Here is an 18,017-nt window from a genome sequence, read left to right as displayed (position 1 = left end):
GAGGGGGACGCAAGAAGAGGGTTAGTGGCGCGGGGGTGGTGAGAGATGTGGTGAGCGGCACCATTCCGCGTCGTGGAGGATGACGCCGGCTACACTTACTCCGAGCTCTTCTCTCCCTCTGTCTGTGGTGCTGACCTGTGTAGGCGCTCGTCATGGTTGCGCAGACGCCGTTGTCTGCTCTGCTCGTTCTGGCGATAATCTTGTCCATGTTCAGTTCGGCACGTCTCGGCCTTCTCTGTTGACTCTGCGCTGCTCCTTTCCTCGTCTTTCTATTCTTTGGATGCGGTGCCACTTCTCCGCGCCGCCGGCCCTTTCATCCGGACAAGCACACGCACACGTGCGTCAAGCGCGAGAACACATACGTGCTCAGGGACGCTTTCGGCTTGGCCCTGCCCCCATGTCGGCGAAGCAAAGTCGTTCAACAGCGGAGTCGAGGACGGCGCCGCACAGCTACCGTGAAAGAGTCAACTCAACGGTCGAGCTTGCGGCGCTCGTGTACAGGCCCCTCACAGCGTCGGGTGCTCTGCTTAGTATTCTGCGCGGCAAGCTCTACCGTCGGCGCAGCGTGCGCAACGTTTTGGATGTGGTGGCAGTGCGCTCTATCTCAGGCGGTCAAGGGCACTCCGCCGAATCGAAGGTTCGCGTGGAGTACCTCGCACCTGCAGAGGGCAACGCCAACGGGAACAGTATCAGCAACATCGGCGCTGCCCCCTGCGCCGACATCCAAGGCAGCTCAGACACCGCTGCCACAGGCAACTCGTTGTCGACTCCTGCGCAGCCGGCCCTCCTCGAGGGCCGCTGCAAGATGTGCCTCCTGGACCCAACAGTCCTCAAGGCTACTGAGCTGTGGCCCGACCCCGCCTCGGCGGCCCAGCACCGCGTGCCTGTTTTTTCACTTGGTGCCGCCATTGCTGGCTCCCACGTCACCCAGCAACTAGAGGCCGCCTTGCAAGCAGGTCAACTCTCTCGCAAAGCCGCTGATCTGCTCCAGCAGCTTCATGAACGCCTCTCCAGGGGCCCTTCCTCGGTAAGTCTCACGGAGGACAGGGACGGCAGCGAGCAGCCGCAGGGCTCGCCTCGTGCAGCTGCAGCACCGCCGCCGCCTTCCAGCAAGAGGCGAGCGTCTTACACTGGTGCGGTGGAAGTGACCTTCACCCCTCGTGCGGTGGAGCTCAACTACCAGGCCTACACAATGTCGGAGCTGCTCTCGATGGTGTTGCCCCTCCGCGAGCACGCCGACCTGGTGGCGCTCAGCGGCTTTGAGCAAGTCGGGCACATCGCCCACGTCAACCTCTCCGCTGCGCATCTGCCGTACGCTGACATTATTGGCCAGGTCATCCTCGACTGCAACGAGACGGTGAGTGTGGTGGTGAATAAGGTGGACGCGATCAGCAGCGTGTTTCGCGAATTCAAAATGGACATCATTGGGCTGCGCTGTCGTACGGATGACGTTGACGGAAATGCTGTAGCGGGTGCCGACCTCGATGAATTTGGTGAGGCTGGGGGCTCGCTGACGGCGGCAGAGAGGCAGGCGATTGCGCTGGAGGCGTTGTCGCCCACCTATTCGCTTGCCGAGGCACGAATCCATCGGCTGCTGACGGCAACGGTTCGCCAGCATGGCTGCAGCTTTCGCGTGCCGTACAATCGCGTCTACTGGAACTCGCGCTTGAGTTTTGAGCACACGCGGCTGGTGGATCGGATGGGACCGGGGGACATGCTGTTCGACGTCATGGCTGGCGTGGGCCCGTTCGCTGTGCCTGCAGCGAAGAAGGGCGTGCAGGTCTTCGCCAACGACCTCAACCCTGTGGCAGCGCAGTACATGAAGGTGAACGCGGAGCTTAACCACCTGCCCGCCAACTCCCTCCGTGTATTCAACATGGACGGGCGCGACTTTCTGAACTCGGTGCTATTTGACAGCGTCACCAGGGCTGCGGATGCACCGTTCCCAGGACACCTCTGCACCGGCCGCCGCCACGTGACCATGAACCTGCCAGCCATTGCAGTCGAGTTCCTCGACGTGTTCCAGCCACTCTCCAGCACCTGTGCTCCCGCTAGCGAGCAGCAGTGCAACGCGTCCGCCGCAGCGATCGTGAACGAACGGTGGAATCACTTGCCAGCCCACGTGGATCCCAACGCCATCGACCGCTGCACCCTCTTCCACGTGTACTGCTTCTCAGCCGCCGAAGACCTCATCACCGACGCCGTGCGGCAAGTGGAGGTGAACCTCGGCTACACTCTCCCACCGGAGAATATCGAGGAGACGCTCATGGTGCGGGACGTCGCGCCGACGAAGCGGATGATGTGCGTCAGCTTTACACTGCCGCCAGCCTTCTGGGAAAACCTGCTCGCGTCGCGGCCCGGCCAAGGAGAAGAACCACGTGGAGCTCACGCAGAGACGGCCAGCACGCTCGTGGAGGAGGAGGAGGTGGAGCAAGCCGCAAAGAAGGCCAAGACAGATAAGATGTAAGAGCGAGACGCAAGCGCATGTGTGCCTGCATCAACGCGTTGCTTCGTTAAAACTCTCTCGACTACGCAACACGCAGCAGGGAGGGGAGCAAAAAGTGGCGCCAAGCGGAACAGGAGGAGGACAAGGAGGTGGCGCTGGCCGCGAGGCACGCTTGCGGAATGTGCACGCTCTGCGGCATCCGATGCCCGCGCGCCCGTGTGCATCCGTGCGTGTGTGTGCGCGCCCATCCTGTGTTGATGGGGTGTGGATGCCAGTTTGACTGACCCAAGGCGCACTGAGGGGCTTGGCCGCTGAATGTGATGCGTGAATGCGATGGGCGGGTGGAGGTGTCATGGAGAGCGGTGGATCGGACCGGATAAGGGGAAGAGGTGGCCATCCTGCGCAGCGGAGGTGGGTGCATCCATTATATGCGGTGCTTCACAATGAAGAACAGAGCAGCGCGCGCGAGTTGTGCCGGAGCTCCCTTCAGTTATCCCTATCCACTTCCCTTGTGCATCTTCCCCGCGCTTCTCCCCTCTCGCAATGCTTTTGTTCTGCGCTGCTGCCCCCACCTTTTATCTCGACCTCTCAGCCGCTGCGCCAGACGCCGGTAATGACGTGCCCACCGCTGCGTTGCCCTCGCCCTCGCCCACCTGTCCACAGATGGCGGTGACGCCGTATCTCTGCGCAGCACGGACGAGTATGGGAGGCGGGCTCGGCGACGGCCTGTCGGCTTCCTCTCCCCAGCACCTTCTAACGAACCCATAGCGACCATGCGGCCTCTTCCACTGGTGCGGATCGAAAGCGTCGGAGAGGCCAAGCGCGAGAGCAAGGCCCACCCGCAGCCGTGACAGCAGATCGGAAGCAGTTCGACATAGCAAAAGAAATATCGAGGGCGCGGGAAGGGGGCAACCATTGACACGTGTGCGACATCTGATACAGCCCCCCCCCCCCCAAACACACACACACACAGACACACACACTCGTGTCGCTCTGAGCCGCGCCACTGGTGGCGAGATCGCTCGTTGTCGTTTCTCTCTCGGTACGATGGTGCCCCCTTTACTGGTTTTGGGTGGTGTTGCGTTCGTTGCTGTGAAGTCCTTCGCCGCAGGGCTCGATCTCTCTCCATCGCACGCAGGTGAGGCGCGTTGGCGAGCCTGTCAAGCCATCCCTATCGGCCCCTGCTCTCTACACTTACCGATGCCAGTTGATGCTGGAGGACGTGCCGGTCACCGACAGGGACGCACGTGGAGCGGCGTCCCCGCACGAAGCGGCGTGGCAGGAGGGGCAGAGATGTCAGGGCCTTTGTCACACCACCGTGTCTATTTGGCGCCCTTCCGCTTCTGCCACCGCTGGCGAGGCGTGGCGCGGGGGTGCGGGGCGCTCTTACGGGTATTGCTGCCACATGGTTCCCTCGGTGTAGCCTGCGGTATCACATCCGCCATCTGCAGCGCTCTCTCCATATTACGTTCGTCATGCTGGCTCGTCTTCGAGCCGTCCTCACTCGTTGATAGGCCATCAAACACCGATGCATCCACACAACCGCACGCGCCGAGCGGCCACCACCATCATCACCATCACCACGTGCGAAGAGAGGCAGGCGCCCGAGGCCCGCGCCAGCCGAGGCGAGGCCCATTTCTCGTCACAGGGAGAAGACTAGGGCCGACCAGTGACGGACTGCGTCACACACACACGCACATCCACATGCATACACATGCGTGTGTGTATACACGGCGTTGTACCTCCTGAAAGCAGACCGAGGCGCTATCACGCCCCCTCCCGTATATCGCTGCACCGCTTCTCTCTCGCCTTCTCGACTGCGGCAGCGGCTTTCGCTTCGAAACCTGCGCGGCGCAGCACCTCTTTCTCTCACTCGGACCTTCGTCTACTTCTGTTTCTCAACCTCCTCGCCTTCTTCGCCATCACCCACGATTCATCCCCGCACTGCCTCTGCGCAGTGCTGCCTCAGAGGCGGTGAGCCGAGGGACGTACCACACATCCGCATCTTCCCGGTGCAAGAGGGCGTGTGGAAGTCGAACAGAGGTGGGGGGCGCTTGTTGTGTGTGCGTGCGTGTTAGAGGTGTCGTTGATCACAGGGCAGGGGGTAAGACAAGGCTTGCTTGCCCCCCCCCTCCCCCCACTCCCCACTCCCCACTCCCTTCCCCACACGTGAGCTTACGGACTCTCTCGCTGTGCACGTACATGAAGTCGCTGGACACCTCTAACTCGCCTTGTTTTTTTTTTTTTCTGTTCCCTACCCCCGCCTACGACGACTGACCACACACATACACCCACAGGCACGCACGCCAGTCATTGAGTGCCACAATGATGAAGCCATCGGCACTCGATCGCATCCACGTGCGCGAGGATGATCCCAAGGAACTGTTTGAGATTGTTGAAAGCGTTGGCATCGGCAACTTTGGTGTCGTTCTCAAGGCCCGCAACCGCGCCACTGACGACATCGTTGCTATCAAGCAGGTCCCGCTCAGCGACACGGACAAGGAGGATCTGGACACCATTGTGAAGGAGGTGGAGATCCTGCAGGAGTGTGACCACCCAAACATCGTGCGCTTCTATGGCACGTACCATTCGATGGGGGTCCTGTGGATCGTCATGGAATACTGCGAGGGCGGCTCTGTGGACACGGCATACGACCTGCTGCGCCGTCCGCTCTCGGAGCCGCTCATCGCGTACGTGTGCCGCCAGACCCTCCTCGGCCTGCGCTACCTGCACGAGCGTCACGTCATTCATCGCGATATTAAGGGCAGCAACTTACTGCTCACCAAAAACGGCCAGGTGAAGCTGGCGGACTTTGGCGTTAGCACGGAGCTCAAGCACACGCTGTCGCGGCGCAACTCCTTCATCGGCACGGCGCTCTGGATGGCGCCGGAGGCCCTCACGGAGAAGGACTACGATAGCCGCGCCGACATGTGGTCTTTGGGGATTACCACGATCGAGCTGGCGGAGGGGCAGCCGCCGTACCTCGGCATGCACATTGCCCGCGCTGTCTTCTTCATCCCTCTCAACGATCCGCCAACTCTGCAGGCCAAGGAGCGCTGGTCGCCGCAGATGAACATGTTCATCCGCCGCCTGCTAACCAAGGACAAGGAGCTGCGCCCCTCTGCGGCCACGATGTTGATGGACCCCTTTGTGGATCCTTCCGCCGTCGCCTCGCAAGAGGAGATGGCCGCAGTTGTGGAGCAGCTCCTCACGCGGCGCCGTTCCATGGATGAGCGGCGGGACGGCAACAACAAGGGCAGCAACACTTCGGCCATGACGATAGTCACACGGACGTCTTCCGTGGTGGGAGCCATCGAAGGCGCGGGCGAAGAGGAGGGCGAGGGGGTCGCCGCCATCCCTACCGACGAGGCGGCTGCCCAGTGGATCGACGAGCACGTGGCGCCGCAGCGAAGAGCTTCGCCAGCTGCTGGTCGGGTAGTTGCGAGAGGTGGTGGAGGGGCCGTCGCTGCAGGGGCTGCCGCTGGCGACCGCGGTGCCCCGCTTGGTGGGCGGCTGATGCTGCTGCCGCTGCTGCACCTGGAGGACATGTCCTTTGACGCACTGAGCGGGGGTGGCCGTACCCTGTTCTGCGGCAGCACCGCTGGCGTCAGTGGCTGCGCCGGTACTGTAGGAGGGGCGACGCTGTCGTCCGGTGGCGCGGCAAACGGTGCCGCGGGGGGCGGGCCACGTGTAGGTGGGCCTTGGGCCGCACAGGCGGCGCTAGACGGCGCCTACACGGGAGATGGCAACGGCAGCACAACCATGATGGCCAGCGTGAACCGTTACTGTCACCCGTCGCACCTGCTGCCCACATCGGGCGGCGGTGGCGTCACCCCGATGGTGTCTGCGTTCCCTCCGGTGTACGGGCCGCCTTCCCACGAGGCCAGAATGGCGGCCGCGGCTGCCCATGGCGACGCGCTAGCCGAATCGCTCCACTTGCTGGGCTACAGTGCCGAGGGTGTCTCCCCACTGTATCTCCGCTGCTTCGAGACGACCACGCTGAACACGGTGCGGGAAGTGTTTCTGTACAACCAATACCTTCCGTATACACGCGCGGTTTCAGAGGCGGAGGCTAAGCACGCGCAGCGGATGAAGCTGCTCTGCGGCACGGTGCTGAAAAACGTGTACGCGGCCACGTGTGAGAGCACGCGGAATGCGTAGAACAAAGAAGACAAGCAGGAACGGGATGAGGGTTGGCGGGGGAGACGCGAGTTGCTGATGCTGATTGGAAGGAGGTCGAAAAGAGGCACTGCGGAAACGCATCAGCGAGGGTGCCGAAGGACGAGAGAGAGCAGCGCCCCCCGTTCGCGTCTGTGCCTCGCGTTGGCCAGGTCGCCACGCGAGGGGAGGGGGACGCCCCTGGTGCTTAGGTGTGGTGCGATGCGCACTCGCCGTGCGTGCGTGCACGCCATGTTGCCCTTTTCTCCACTCTCTTCTTTTGAGGCACCGGTCACGGCGCTCTGCACCTCCTCCGCTTGGGCATATTCGACTCGCATTATCGCGTGCCCTGCCTCTGACGCACTTCCTGCGAAAACACACAGGAGTGCACAGCTGGCACACACACGCGCACACACACACAACTGCATTGGCAGGCCAGGCGCCGTGGCTTCTCGTGCTGCGGCTTTGGCTTCCCTCCCACGCTAGGCAGGCGAGGTCGCCTCCCCTTATCCCGTAGCGCGGAAAAGCGGAAGCAATGAACGGACACAGCATCGAGGACATTGTCGAGATCGAGGACTACCGCGCCCCCGCGGTTGAATCCACCATAGGCGATATGGACAAGGAAGCCCTTCGTGAAGAGCTGCGTCGCCTGGACGCACAGAAGGCGGCCCTCGAGGCGAAGCTGACGGATGCACTTCAGTATCTCGCATCGACCCCTGTTGGGCTTCGCGGCCGCTTGCTTGACGATGAGGGGTTCCCGCGAAACGACTGCGACCTGTACGCGGTTCGCACAGCCCGGAACACGGCCGACTCCACGCGCAACGACCTGCGCGTGCTGAACGAAAAAATATACAGCCTTCTCAATGAGCTGCACCTCCAGACGCAAGAGGAGGCGCAGCTACAGATGGTACAGGACGCCGCTGCCCGCCGACAACGACAGGCAGCGGCGGAGAAGCGGGCGCAGCGCATGGCAGAGGTGCAGCGTGTCTCGCGGCTGAAGCCGTGTCTGGTGGTGGCGAAAGTGGACGCCAATAGCCCAGCGGAGGAGGCCGGCCTCTCCGTCGGCATGCAGATCCTGCAATACGGCGCCGTGACGCAGACGGAGCTGATCGCGGAGGGCCTGCAGGCGCTGGCGAGGGAAACATCCACCCACGAAGGGGCGCCGATTGCGGTGTGGGTGCGGAAGCCAGGAGAGCTGCAAGATGATCCGTCCGAGCTTGTACTGGTGCCGCAGCGCTGGCAAGGGCCCGGGCTGCTCGGCTGCGCCTTGGACATGGTCGGGGACGAAGCTCTGTGTGAAAGTCGCTGATGGGAGAACACGCTTTTTTTTTCCACCTTTCTGGTGTCTTTATGGACTGTGTCTGGGAGTGCTCTTCTCATTCCATGCATACGTGCTTGTGTGTGTGTTTATGCGTGTTGTGGTGCGGAGGGCGCAGCGGCGCTTCGCTATGCCGCCGTTCTCACATGACGGGCCCGCATGATCGCATTCAGCCGTGCTCTGACTCGTCATCTGGTGCTGCACGCATGTGTGCGGCTTTCCGCGTGCCCTCTTCAAGAAAAAAAAACGCTTCTTTCGTGCGCGCCACTTGCGCTGACACGAACTGCGAGAGACGTGCAGCCGGGCCGGCCTGTCTGCATATAGGCTGGTGCGCATCGTCTACTGCTGTACATTGGGGTGCGCGCCTACCGGGCTTAGGTCATACTCGCACTCCTGCTCAACGCCGACATCTCTACCCTTGTTCCGTCATGAGGCGGAGGGCCACTCATCGATAGCGAAGCGCACGCTCGCACACCGGAACGGCGTCGCATCCTTTCTCCCGTCCACGAGCCGGCCTTTGACTGTGCGCGCTACAACTTGACTGACGCCTCTTCGTCCGCATACCTCGCTTGTACTTCACATACCGCGGGATGCATGATCTGCACACACGTAGACAGCACACGCACACACACGCAAACACCGCCCCAGAAGTCAGATCGACGGAGTCGAATATGCGGACCGGCTCGATGGCCGCGGTGTGCCCCACTTTCCCCTTCTTTTCGCTCCTCTTACAAGCCGACACTTGCAACGAGACGGAAGCCGTCCCCCACCTGCTCATACGCGCGTGCGCAGCCGCTCAGCGGCTCGCACAACGTGAACCTTAGTGTTCCCTCTCATTTTCTTGATGTGCATTTTTTTATTTGTGCTTTCACGCGTTTTATCCCTCGCATCGTTGCGTAACACTGTAAGCCGCGACAGCGCGCGCTTTACAGACAGAGAGCCAGGGCCAGCATGAGAGAGAGAGGGTGCCTGACAGACTAGAGCTTAACTATTCCTTGCGAATTTTTGTTTTGTGTGTGTGTGTAGAACCCCATACTCGTGTTGTATAGTCCTGCTGGAGTAGTGGTTCCCTCTCATTCTCGCCCATCCTCGTGGCTTTAACCCGTCGTTTGTGTCGCATCGACCATCACTGTCGGCCCTCCACCCCCGCCCTCTCTGGCCGTCTTTTCGGCTCCGAAATTTGTGTATTGCCCAAGTCGCTGCTTCACGTGCGCGTTCGGGTGGGTGCAGGCGCGCACTTGGCGTTCTTCTTTTCTTGTTTTGAAGAAGTCATTCTCTACAGAACCCTCACGACTGCTGCCACAGTGTCAGCCTGTCGCCCCCCGCTCGATACAGCTGCCGCCTTCCAGAGCCGGGGCGCCGTAGCAAGCACCGCCCCCGCTTCGGGCTCCTTCTCACGTGCCTTTCTGCCGGCATGGCGACTAAGGAGAATGCTGGTCACAATATGCCAGCGCAGCCGCTGCGCTACGGCTCTCTGATCAGCCTCTATAAGCAGTCACTGGACGGCTATGTCGTGGCCACCTCATCCACGGAGGCGCCGGTTGGGCTGCAGCGTGACACCCCCGAGACGCCGCTGCGCCACGAGCACACAGTTTTGCTTTTGCAGCAGGGCGACCCTGTCGAGCCAAGTGTCAACCGGCAGCCGGACAGCGATGTGGTAAAATATGGACAGACAATCCGCCTCCTCCACTACGCACACCAGAAGTACCTCGGCTATCATGCCGAGCGCTACGCGGCGGGCATGAAGGGCAACCTCCGCGTGCTGCTCGAGACGCGCCGGCGGGACGCCAATGTGCACGAGCGCTGGCGCATCATGCCGCGGTATCGCCTGCGCGTGGAGGGCGAGCCCGTCGCTGCGGGCGACGCCATCATTCTCCAGGCGGCCGAAACGGAGCGTTACCTGAACGTGGCCCCCAACGTGGACGAAGAGGCGGCTGATAGCTGGTTCCTTGAGGTGAGCGTCGGGGAGAGCATCCAGGGCTTCCTGATACACCTGTACGACGGCGACTGCGCTCCTTCGAGGCGCGGGCCACCGCTGCGCTGCGGCGACTGCGTGACGCTGCTGCACACGGAGGAGCACAAGTACGTCCTTGCGGATCCGGCAAAGCAGCAGTGCGTGCTGCAGACGCCGGACTCAAACCCGGCGGAGGGCAGCGAGCACATGGTCGCGTGGTACGCTGCGTCGAAGGAGGAGGTGAGCTACCTCTCGTTGTTTGTGATCGAGGGTGCGAATGCGAGCAAGGGCGGCGCGCTGCGGACGCGCGGTGCGGGCAACGTCTACCGGTTCAAATCCCTTGCGTTGGGGCTGTACCTGCAGTGCGGCGAGGTTGCCGCGGTAGAGTCGGCGGAAGGTGGCGGCGCTGGCTTGGGGCCAGGCGTGCGGCAGGCGTCGTACGCGCTGTCGCTGACGCCGCATGCGCGTTCTGCGGGGACGCTGTTTCAGTTGCACTGCGCATCGTCCAACGCTGAGGAGTTCCTGGGCAACGGCGGGCGCGTGTTTCTGAGTTGCGTGAACAGTGCGAACCAGAAGGTTTGGGTCGTTGCTGGCGGGCCCGTGGCGGCTGAGGGGGAGGACGTGCGTCACTCGGAGGTGACGATCGCGTCGCTTGCGCACGGTGCGAGGACGTACGGGGTCGTGACGCTGCTTGGGCGCGGGCTCAAGTCAATGCGCGACGGGCTGGAGATTCGGCGGCTGCAGCCGATCGCACTGGAGGAGCTGCACATGATCCGCAGACTGCTGCCGCCGCTGCAGCGGTACGTGCGTGAAATGGCGTGCGGCGTGGGTAGCCCGCACCACGTGCGGCAGGCGCGGGAGAAGGTGCAGCAGCTGCATCAGCTGTGCCACCGCCCTGCGGATCCCGACGCGGAGAACGTTTCCGAGGAGCTGATGAATGCGGGCAGAGCTTGCGGCGGCCACGGCGCCGTGCTGAACCCGGAGTGGCAGAGCAAGGTTTTCCAGCAGGGCGTTGGCGAGCTTGCGCTGCTTGTTGTGCGCGCGTCGCTGCAGTGCCCGCACGTGCATGCGGAGAAGCTTGGGTCGCTGGGCATGGTGTACCCGCAGGCCGGCTGCAGTAATGGTGCCGACAGTGTTGCGGCAGCGAGTAGTTTTGGCGCTGCGGCTGGCGGTGCTGACGTGGCAAGCGCTCCGTCTGCTGCGTCGGCATCGGGGGGCTCGTCGTTGTTTGTGCCGATGCGGTACAGCGAGCTGGGCGACCTTGTGGACGCGTGCTTCGAGCTTGTGGGGGTGCTTTTGTACAACCGGCCTCGGTACGCGGCGGCGCTGCAGAGTTACGCGGACTTTGTGATGGAGTGCACGCGCTACGTGCCGTCTGCGCTGCGGTGCCTTGCTGCGTTCTACAAGGACAACCCTGCGCTGGTGGAGCTGCCGATGGCGCGGCACCGGCTGGAATTCTTCTTGGAGATGCTGGCGAGCCGCCGCCACAACCCGGATGTCTTGCACATCCTGCGGCGATTCGCGTGCTGCGGTGGCGAGGGCATGGTGGAGGCGCAGCGCGTGATTCTCGACTGCTTCACGCAGAACCGCGAGATGGCGCAGCGGGTACTTTGCCCGATGAAGTGGATGCCGCTGCCTGAAGGGCTTGAGACAACACGTATCGCGCAGATGCCACGGGCGGAGGAGACATCAAGCGTACTGGCCGCTGCAGGGAAGGAACGGAAGGGACTGGTGGCGGAGGGTGGGCCGACTTGTGTGGAGTTCGCGGATACGTTATGCCAGCTCAGCGCTGCGCTCTTCACCGACACGCGAGAGGCGTCCGTGGCTGGGACCGTGCCTGCGGGCGAGTGTGACGCGTCCATCGGAGCCGCGTCGAGGCAGGCGCCACTGTCGCCAGCGTCGACTCTCCCCCCTTGCAGCCCAGCGGCAGCGGCACCGGAGCTGAGCACCTCTGTGAGGGCAGTGCGAGAGGTGCCCATGGTGGGTATCCCAAACTCGCTCTTCGAGGAGCCCGAGTTCAGCGACTCGGCTTCGTTGGCCGCGACGACGCAATACCGCGCGAAAGACAACCCGCTCGGCCAGCTTCTGCAGAAGGCCGCCGATGCCCCGGACGTGAACGGGACCACGTACTTCCCGCTGGAGGGGCTGCTGGCTGTGATGCCGGACTGGCCGGAAGTGAGGGATACGCTGGTGCCGTACCTTGCGGCGCAGATCCACCTGCTTGCTGCGCTCGCGTACGGGGAGGGCCACGCGCGGAGCCGGCCGTTCATCTTTGAGTGGGTGCCGCGCGCCGTGCTTGCTGAGTCGCTGCAGAGCGAGGCGCTGCCGAGGCGCCTGCACGGCGCGCTGCTGGAGCTTTTTGCGAAGGTGATGGTGGACGTGGACGGTGCGCTGAACATCCGGGAGCAAATACAGAACATCCGGTGCGTTGTATCGTTGCCGGGCGGCGGCTGCGGTGCTGCTGGTGCTACTCGTGCCGCTGTGTCGTCGTCGTGCCAGATGGCAATGAGCAAGGTGCCGCAGGAGCTTGTGGCGGCGAAGCGTTTTGTGGTGCGGTACATGAAGGCAACGTTGATGAGCGACGACGACAGCGTTGCTGCGGAGTACCTTGCGGCGCTGAACCTTCTGGACGCGCTTGTGAACGCTGGCGCATTCCAGTTGAGCGAGTACGAGACGCTGATGCGACTGGTGGTGCGGTGCGTGGACCCGTCGTGCGATGAACAGCGAACATACCTGGAGATGCAGCCCGTCCACGACTGTAAATCCCGTGCGCTGCAGTTGATGAACCTGCTGATCGATGTGCTCCTCGTGCGGGAGGCGCTGTGGCTGGTGGACTGCTTCCGGGTGTGGAGGCGGCCGACGCGCTTCAGCCAGCTCGCGCACATCAACTTTGCCGCCGCGTTGCAGCAGCGGAGCACGGAGAAATGGAGAGTCGTGGATGGGGGCGGCGACGGAGCCGATGAGGAGCCGGGCCGTCGCGCGGACGTTGCGTGTGATTGCGACCTTGATGGCGTGTACAAGGAGGAGGAGCGCGAGGCGCGCGAGGAGCTGATACCCATCGCCGAGGCGTTCACTGCACTGATGGAACTGGCAAACTGCAGTCGCAGCTCGATGCTTCAGCGCCAGGTCATCTGCGTCTTCTTCCGCGCCACCAACTTCCTTGAAGAGCTATACGCCACGGCGAGCCGTGTACAGCTGCTTACGTCGGAGGACAGCATCGGCTTCTACGCGGCCGTCAACCGCACTTCGATCGCGGTAAAGCAGCTGGCGAAGGCGTCGTTTCGCCGCTCCAACACGATCGCGCTGGCCAACAGCACGCTCGATGCGCTGGACGATCTTCTCTCAAAGCCGACGTCCGGGACCGTCGCCGAGAAGCTCTCGATGATGCAGCAAGTCGGTGTGCCCCTGCAGCTGATTCGGATGCTGGAGCGCGTGTCGGTGCCTGTCAGTGAGGCGAGCCGCCAGCTCGTCTTTAAGGCAGTCGCTGTTCTGCAGACGATGGCGCAGAGTCCCGGCATCCGCGATGAGCTGCGAGAGGCCGTCGTGGGCGCGGCGCCGCTGGCGTATCAGAACACCAACTACATCTCGCTGCTGCGGACGCTTTTCGTGGCCGAGGATGATGATTGCACCGAAATGCCGACGCAGATCCTCGCTGATGTCGTCAGGTGCCTGTACAGGGAGCATGCCACGTTGACCGCCATCGAGTTTCTGAGTGATTGGGTGGCGGCGAAGCGCTCATCCGTGCACGTGATGGCGCAGCGGCAGCAGCAGGTGTGGCGTGCAATCGTGTCGGACCAGCAGGCGGAGCGGTGCATCCAGCTGCGGCACGGCTGGTGCAGCAACCAGGGCCGTGAGCTGCGGGAGCGGCTTCTGACGTCGGACGACTGCTACGCGGCGAAGGGGCGCACGCGCACACACCTGGATCTGTGCCGACTGCTGTATCTTGTATCGAACAAGAGCGAGTTTGTGAAAGCGGAGACGGTGCGGCAGGAGGTTTTCGGGCAGAACAGCCTGGACGCGCTGCTGCAGGTGACGACGGACGTGCTCGTGCCGGTGTACTTCCGCTACCCGTACGTGCAACTGCTGCAGGCGCTTGTGCTTGACGACGCGTGTGCTGTGCCGTCGCTGCTTGCGCACCGCGACTTCCCTGACTTTGTGCGACTGTGCATGATGGACGCTGCGCGGTACCTGCAGCTGCTTGGCGGGCGGTGCGCGCTCGACGAGGTGAGCGAGGAGCTGGAGCGGCGCGAGGGCGCCACGCTGTGGTGCGTGCCGAAGAACGAGGCCGAGGAGGAGATGGAGGAGGCGCTGTTTGGTGCTGGCATGTACGAAGACTTCTTCTTCGGCCCCCTGTGCGCGTTCACGGAGCGTGTGTGCGCGCGGTATCGCGGCGCCATCTCGCAACTCTCGAACCGCGTCCGCTCCCAGCTTAGCGTGGTGGTGAACGAGCTCGTGGATGCCATGTGCGATGTGCTGCAGTTCTTCTTCAACATGGAGGATGGCATCCTCAGAGGCGCGCCTCACAGCGCGACGGGGCTACCCAGCGCAACAACTGCCCCGTTTCCGGAGGCGCAGTGGTCGCTCGCTCACTTCACTGCATTGCGTCAGTGCCTGCGAGTGGCGAAGGACAACGGCTTCAGCGGCACTGCCCGGTGGCGTGGCGACCCTTTCAGCAGGCTGTACGCACGCCTGGCCGCGTATGTGGGAGCGGCGGCAAAGCCGCCCAATCGTGCAACAGCTGCCGTGAGCGGCGAGAGCTCCGCCGTAGTGACGCCGGGGGTCGTCTTGAAGGGTGGTGACAGCTGCGCGTGGAACAGCCCCATCGAGGCAGGTGGGGGCGCTCACGTGCTGGCGAGCAAGTGGATGGATTACCTTCGCTCCGTTCTTGCAGACGACGCACGGATGGCGGAGAAGAATCAGCTGATATCTGGTGCCGGCATCCTGCTGCGCTGCGGCGCGCGCGGTGCCACGTTCATGCGCACCCTCTTCACTGTGCTGCCGTCGCTGCAGCACCCCAACGTCGTGCACGCCCTGACGCTGATCCGGCAGATGGTGGTGCTGATGCCGAACAACCCGTACGATGACAGCGTGCTGCTGCCGCTTGAGGAGCAGGAGTCTGACGTGCCGCACATCACCGTGACGACTCCCGTGCAGTCGCGGCAGACGTTTCTGGCGCGGTGGGCCGGCGACGAGTCGCTCGAGATGCCGCTGCCGCTGTTGGCGCTTGTGGGCGAGTTTGTCGGGTGCGACAAGGCGGACGCGCAGCGTGCTGCGCTGCTGGCGGGGTGCACGCTGCTGCAGCAGGGCCACCGCGGGATGCAGGAGTGCTACCGGGCTTTCTGCCGGCGCAGCGCGAACGACCGCCTGCTGTGCGTGCTGCGCCACCACTTCCTCGACTTCAAGGACAGGCTCCGGACGTACCACCACGCACTGTCGAGCGGGAGCAGCCCGTCCGAGGCGAGGCACTACTTGACGCAGATGTCGAACTGCCGCCTGGAGCTGAAGCTGCTGCAGCTGCTGTGCTCTGGCCAGTATGCACCGCTGCAGACGTACCTTGTCTCACAGCCAGAGAGCAACATCTCAGTGAACGTTGTGGAGGCGCTCGTGGAGCTGCTGTCGATGGCACCGAAGACGGCAAACGAGGTGACGTCGGACTTCATGGTGCAGCTGCTTTCGACGATCGCGGAGGCGCTACAGGGCCCGTGCGCCGCGAATCAGGACATGTTCGTGGCGTACAACGCGGCGGACTACTTGACCTTGCTGCTGTCGAAGTTCGACGCCTCTGCGCACGAGGATGCGGCGCTCACGGCGGTGGAGGTGGTGCTGCCGGCGGTTTCGTGGCATGAGGCCGTGCTTGGTGGAGGGCGCGAAGGGACGTCTCCGACTGCCACCTTGGAGGAGAGGCGGCGTCGCTGCTGCAGCTTACTGCAGACCATGGCCTTGTCGACGCTGCTGGCGATGATTGAGGGTCGTGACGACTCGCGGTTAGCCTCGAAGCTGGTGTCTACTGTGGACCTGTCCTTACTCACCACGGCTATGGATCGCAGTGCCGCTAGCTACGAAGCGAGACACGGCCCCGTAGAGCGGAAGCAGTACAATGGCCTCTCACGAGGCGACATTTCGGGGTCCGTTGCAGCCTTGCGCCGCTACTTTCGCGACTACCTGCACAATGATTACCCGACGAGCCGCGAGGAGCTACAAGACGAGCTGGCGCTGGCAGTGAGCATCTACGGGTTCTTTAGAGCGTGCCACGACATGCACTTCTTGACGGCAACACGGCTGCGATGCGGCAGCGGCGGCGGCGTCGGCGCGGAGGACTTCGCCGGGGCGTTGGATGAGTTAGTGGACAAGAAGGGCCAGAGCATTCGGCAGGTGCTGCGCAGAAGTAAGTACTACCGCCAGGTGTCGACGAAGCTGGCGAAGATCGAGATTGTGCGAGACGGTCGTCTGGAGCGCGTGTACTTCCGCGCGCTCAACTCGGCGGTGGACAACCTCTTTGAGTTCCGCCGCACGGCCCTGATCCAGACGGCAGTGCGCACCAGCGACAACGAGCGCATTCAGCACTTCTTCAACGAGACATCGGACGTGATTATGGAGATGAGCTGGTACAACAGCATGCGCCGCTTCTGTGCTGCGTACCTGCTGAACTTCTTCCTCCGTGAGATCAACGCATTGGGCTTGTTGATTGTCTTCAGCATCAACCTTGTCATGGTGATCGGCATTCGTGCGCCGACTTCTCCGTACAGCTCCGGGACGCCGGAGGGCATCGACCGCGCCTTGGTCGGCCTCGGCATTGTCGATATGTGCGTGCAAGGCGTTCTTCTGACCCAGGCCCTCTTGGGCCTGGCCGTGGTGAACTACAAGATCGGCTGGCGGACGTGGTATTCGCGACGACAAGAGGAGCTGACGAGGATGAGCGACGCCGACATCGCCGTGGATCGGGCTGATGCGCTGCTGCGTGGCAAGCAGCGCCTGATGCCGACGTGGTACGAGCGGGTTTGGTTGAGTGGGTACTACGCCTTTTGGCACGCTGGCTTTCTTCCGCACTTCTTTTTCTGCTTCGTGAGTGTCATGGGCTTCGCGCAACATCGAATTTGGTATGCGCTGCAGATGATGCAGATCACCATCAACAGCCCCGTTTTGGCCAACCTGTTCGAGGCACTGCGGGCCAACCTCAAGCTGCTCGTGCTGACGTATGCCCTTCTGCTGACGTTTGTGTTGGTTGGCGCCAACATCAGCTACTATAACTTCTCTCAGCTGTTCGATCCACTGGGCGCGCGCTTAAACGGCTTCAACTGCTACACCCTGTCGCAGTGCTTTCTCGTGCACGTCGACACGCTGCGCAGCGGTGGAGGCATTGGCGATGTCACTAACTGGCCTGTGTTCTACTCCAAGGACGGCTACGCGTACTGGGTGATGTTCTACCGTATTGCGTACTACCTCGTCGTCGGCCTGGTCGGCGCGAACCTGTTCCTCGGTGTCATCATCGACAGCCTCACGCAGCACCGCACCCATCAGCAACTCATCCAGGCGGACCAGGAGAAGAAGTGCTTCATTTGCGGCATTGAGCGCAACGAGTTCGACATAGTGCGTCCCGGCGCGTACAGTACACATGTCGCGGAGGAGCACAACATGTGGCAGTACATCTTCTTTCTGCACTACCTCTCCAAAAAGGACGCAAACTCGCACACGGGGCAGGAGGCGTACGTGCAGCAGCTGATCGCGCAACAGGACCTGTCCTTCTATCCGATCGGACATTCTCTGACGCTGCGCTTCAAGGACCGCGGCGCAGTGGATGCGCAGATGACCGAAGGCGGCATTCCCATCGGCGGCGAGGAGGAGGCTGAAGACGGTGTTCCGCAGGTGGTCGCGATGGCTACGGAGGCTGGCGGTGGCGATGATGCCGATGGAAAGGGGGCGGGCGGTCATGGCAAGAACGGTGGCGGAGCCCTCGACGGAGCAACGGCTCACCTTATCTCCAGCCTGGTCGAGGCAGCGCTTAAAGAGGGCCTCGAGCCACTTCGGCGTAGCATAGAGAAAACAAACGAGCGCATCGAAGAGATGCGCGCGAACCTGCAGCACTGACTTCAAGAAGGCTTCTCCGTGTCGCGCAGCGCCGGCTGCTGTAGCGACGGCGTCTG

At 62.8% G+C, this 18,017-nt stretch overlaps 4 protein-coding genes across 4 annotated transcripts; all 4 read left to right on the top strand.

Moving 5' to 3' along the window:
- Positions 1-397: 397 nt before the first annotated feature.
- LDBPK_160320 (hypothetical protein, conserved) lies at positions 398-2,467 on the top strand (the record flags this gene model as incomplete). The annotated part of the gene is made up of 1 exon (XM_003859672.1): positions 398-2,467. One exon carries the CDS (start codon positions 398-400, stop codon positions 2,465-2,467), a length of 2,070 nt encoding a protein of 689 aa, XP_003859720.1.
- Positions 2,468-4,771: 2,304 nt separating this feature from the next.
- Positions 4,772-6,607, top strand: LDBPK_160310 (protein kinase, putative; the record flags this gene model as incomplete). Its single annotated transcript, XM_003859671.1, has 1 exon — positions 4,772-6,607. One exon carries the CDS (start codon positions 4,772-4,774, stop codon positions 6,605-6,607), a length of 1,836 nt encoding a protein of 611 aa, XP_003859719.1.
- A 532-nt stretch (positions 6,608-7,139) lies between these two features.
- LDBPK_160300 (proteasome 26S non-ATPase subunit 9, putative) lies at positions 7,140-7,913 on the top strand (the record flags this gene model as incomplete). Its single annotated transcript, XM_003859670.1, has 1 exon — positions 7,140-7,913. One exon carries the CDS (start codon positions 7,140-7,142, stop codon positions 7,911-7,913), a length of 774 nt encoding a protein of 257 aa, XP_003859718.1.
- Positions 7,914-9,336: 1,423 nt separating this feature from the next.
- On the top strand, positions 9,337-17,961 carry LDBPK_160290 (hypothetical protein, conserved; the record flags this gene model as incomplete). The annotated part of the gene is made up of 1 exon (XM_003859669.1): positions 9,337-17,961. One exon carries the CDS (start codon positions 9,337-9,339, stop codon positions 17,959-17,961), a length of 8,625 nt encoding a protein of 2,874 aa, XP_003859717.1.
- Between the last annotated feature and the right edge of the window lie 56 nt (positions 17,962-18,017).

Source organism: Leishmania donovani, chromosome 16, assembly GCF_000227135.1.
Source record: "Leishmania donovani BPK282A1 complete genome, chromosome 16".
In the NCBI taxonomy this organism is placed as follows: domain Eukaryota; phylum Euglenozoa; class Kinetoplastea; order Trypanosomatida; family Trypanosomatidae; genus Leishmania; species Leishmania donovani.
This window is presented reverse-complemented; position numbering and strand designations above follow the sequence as displayed.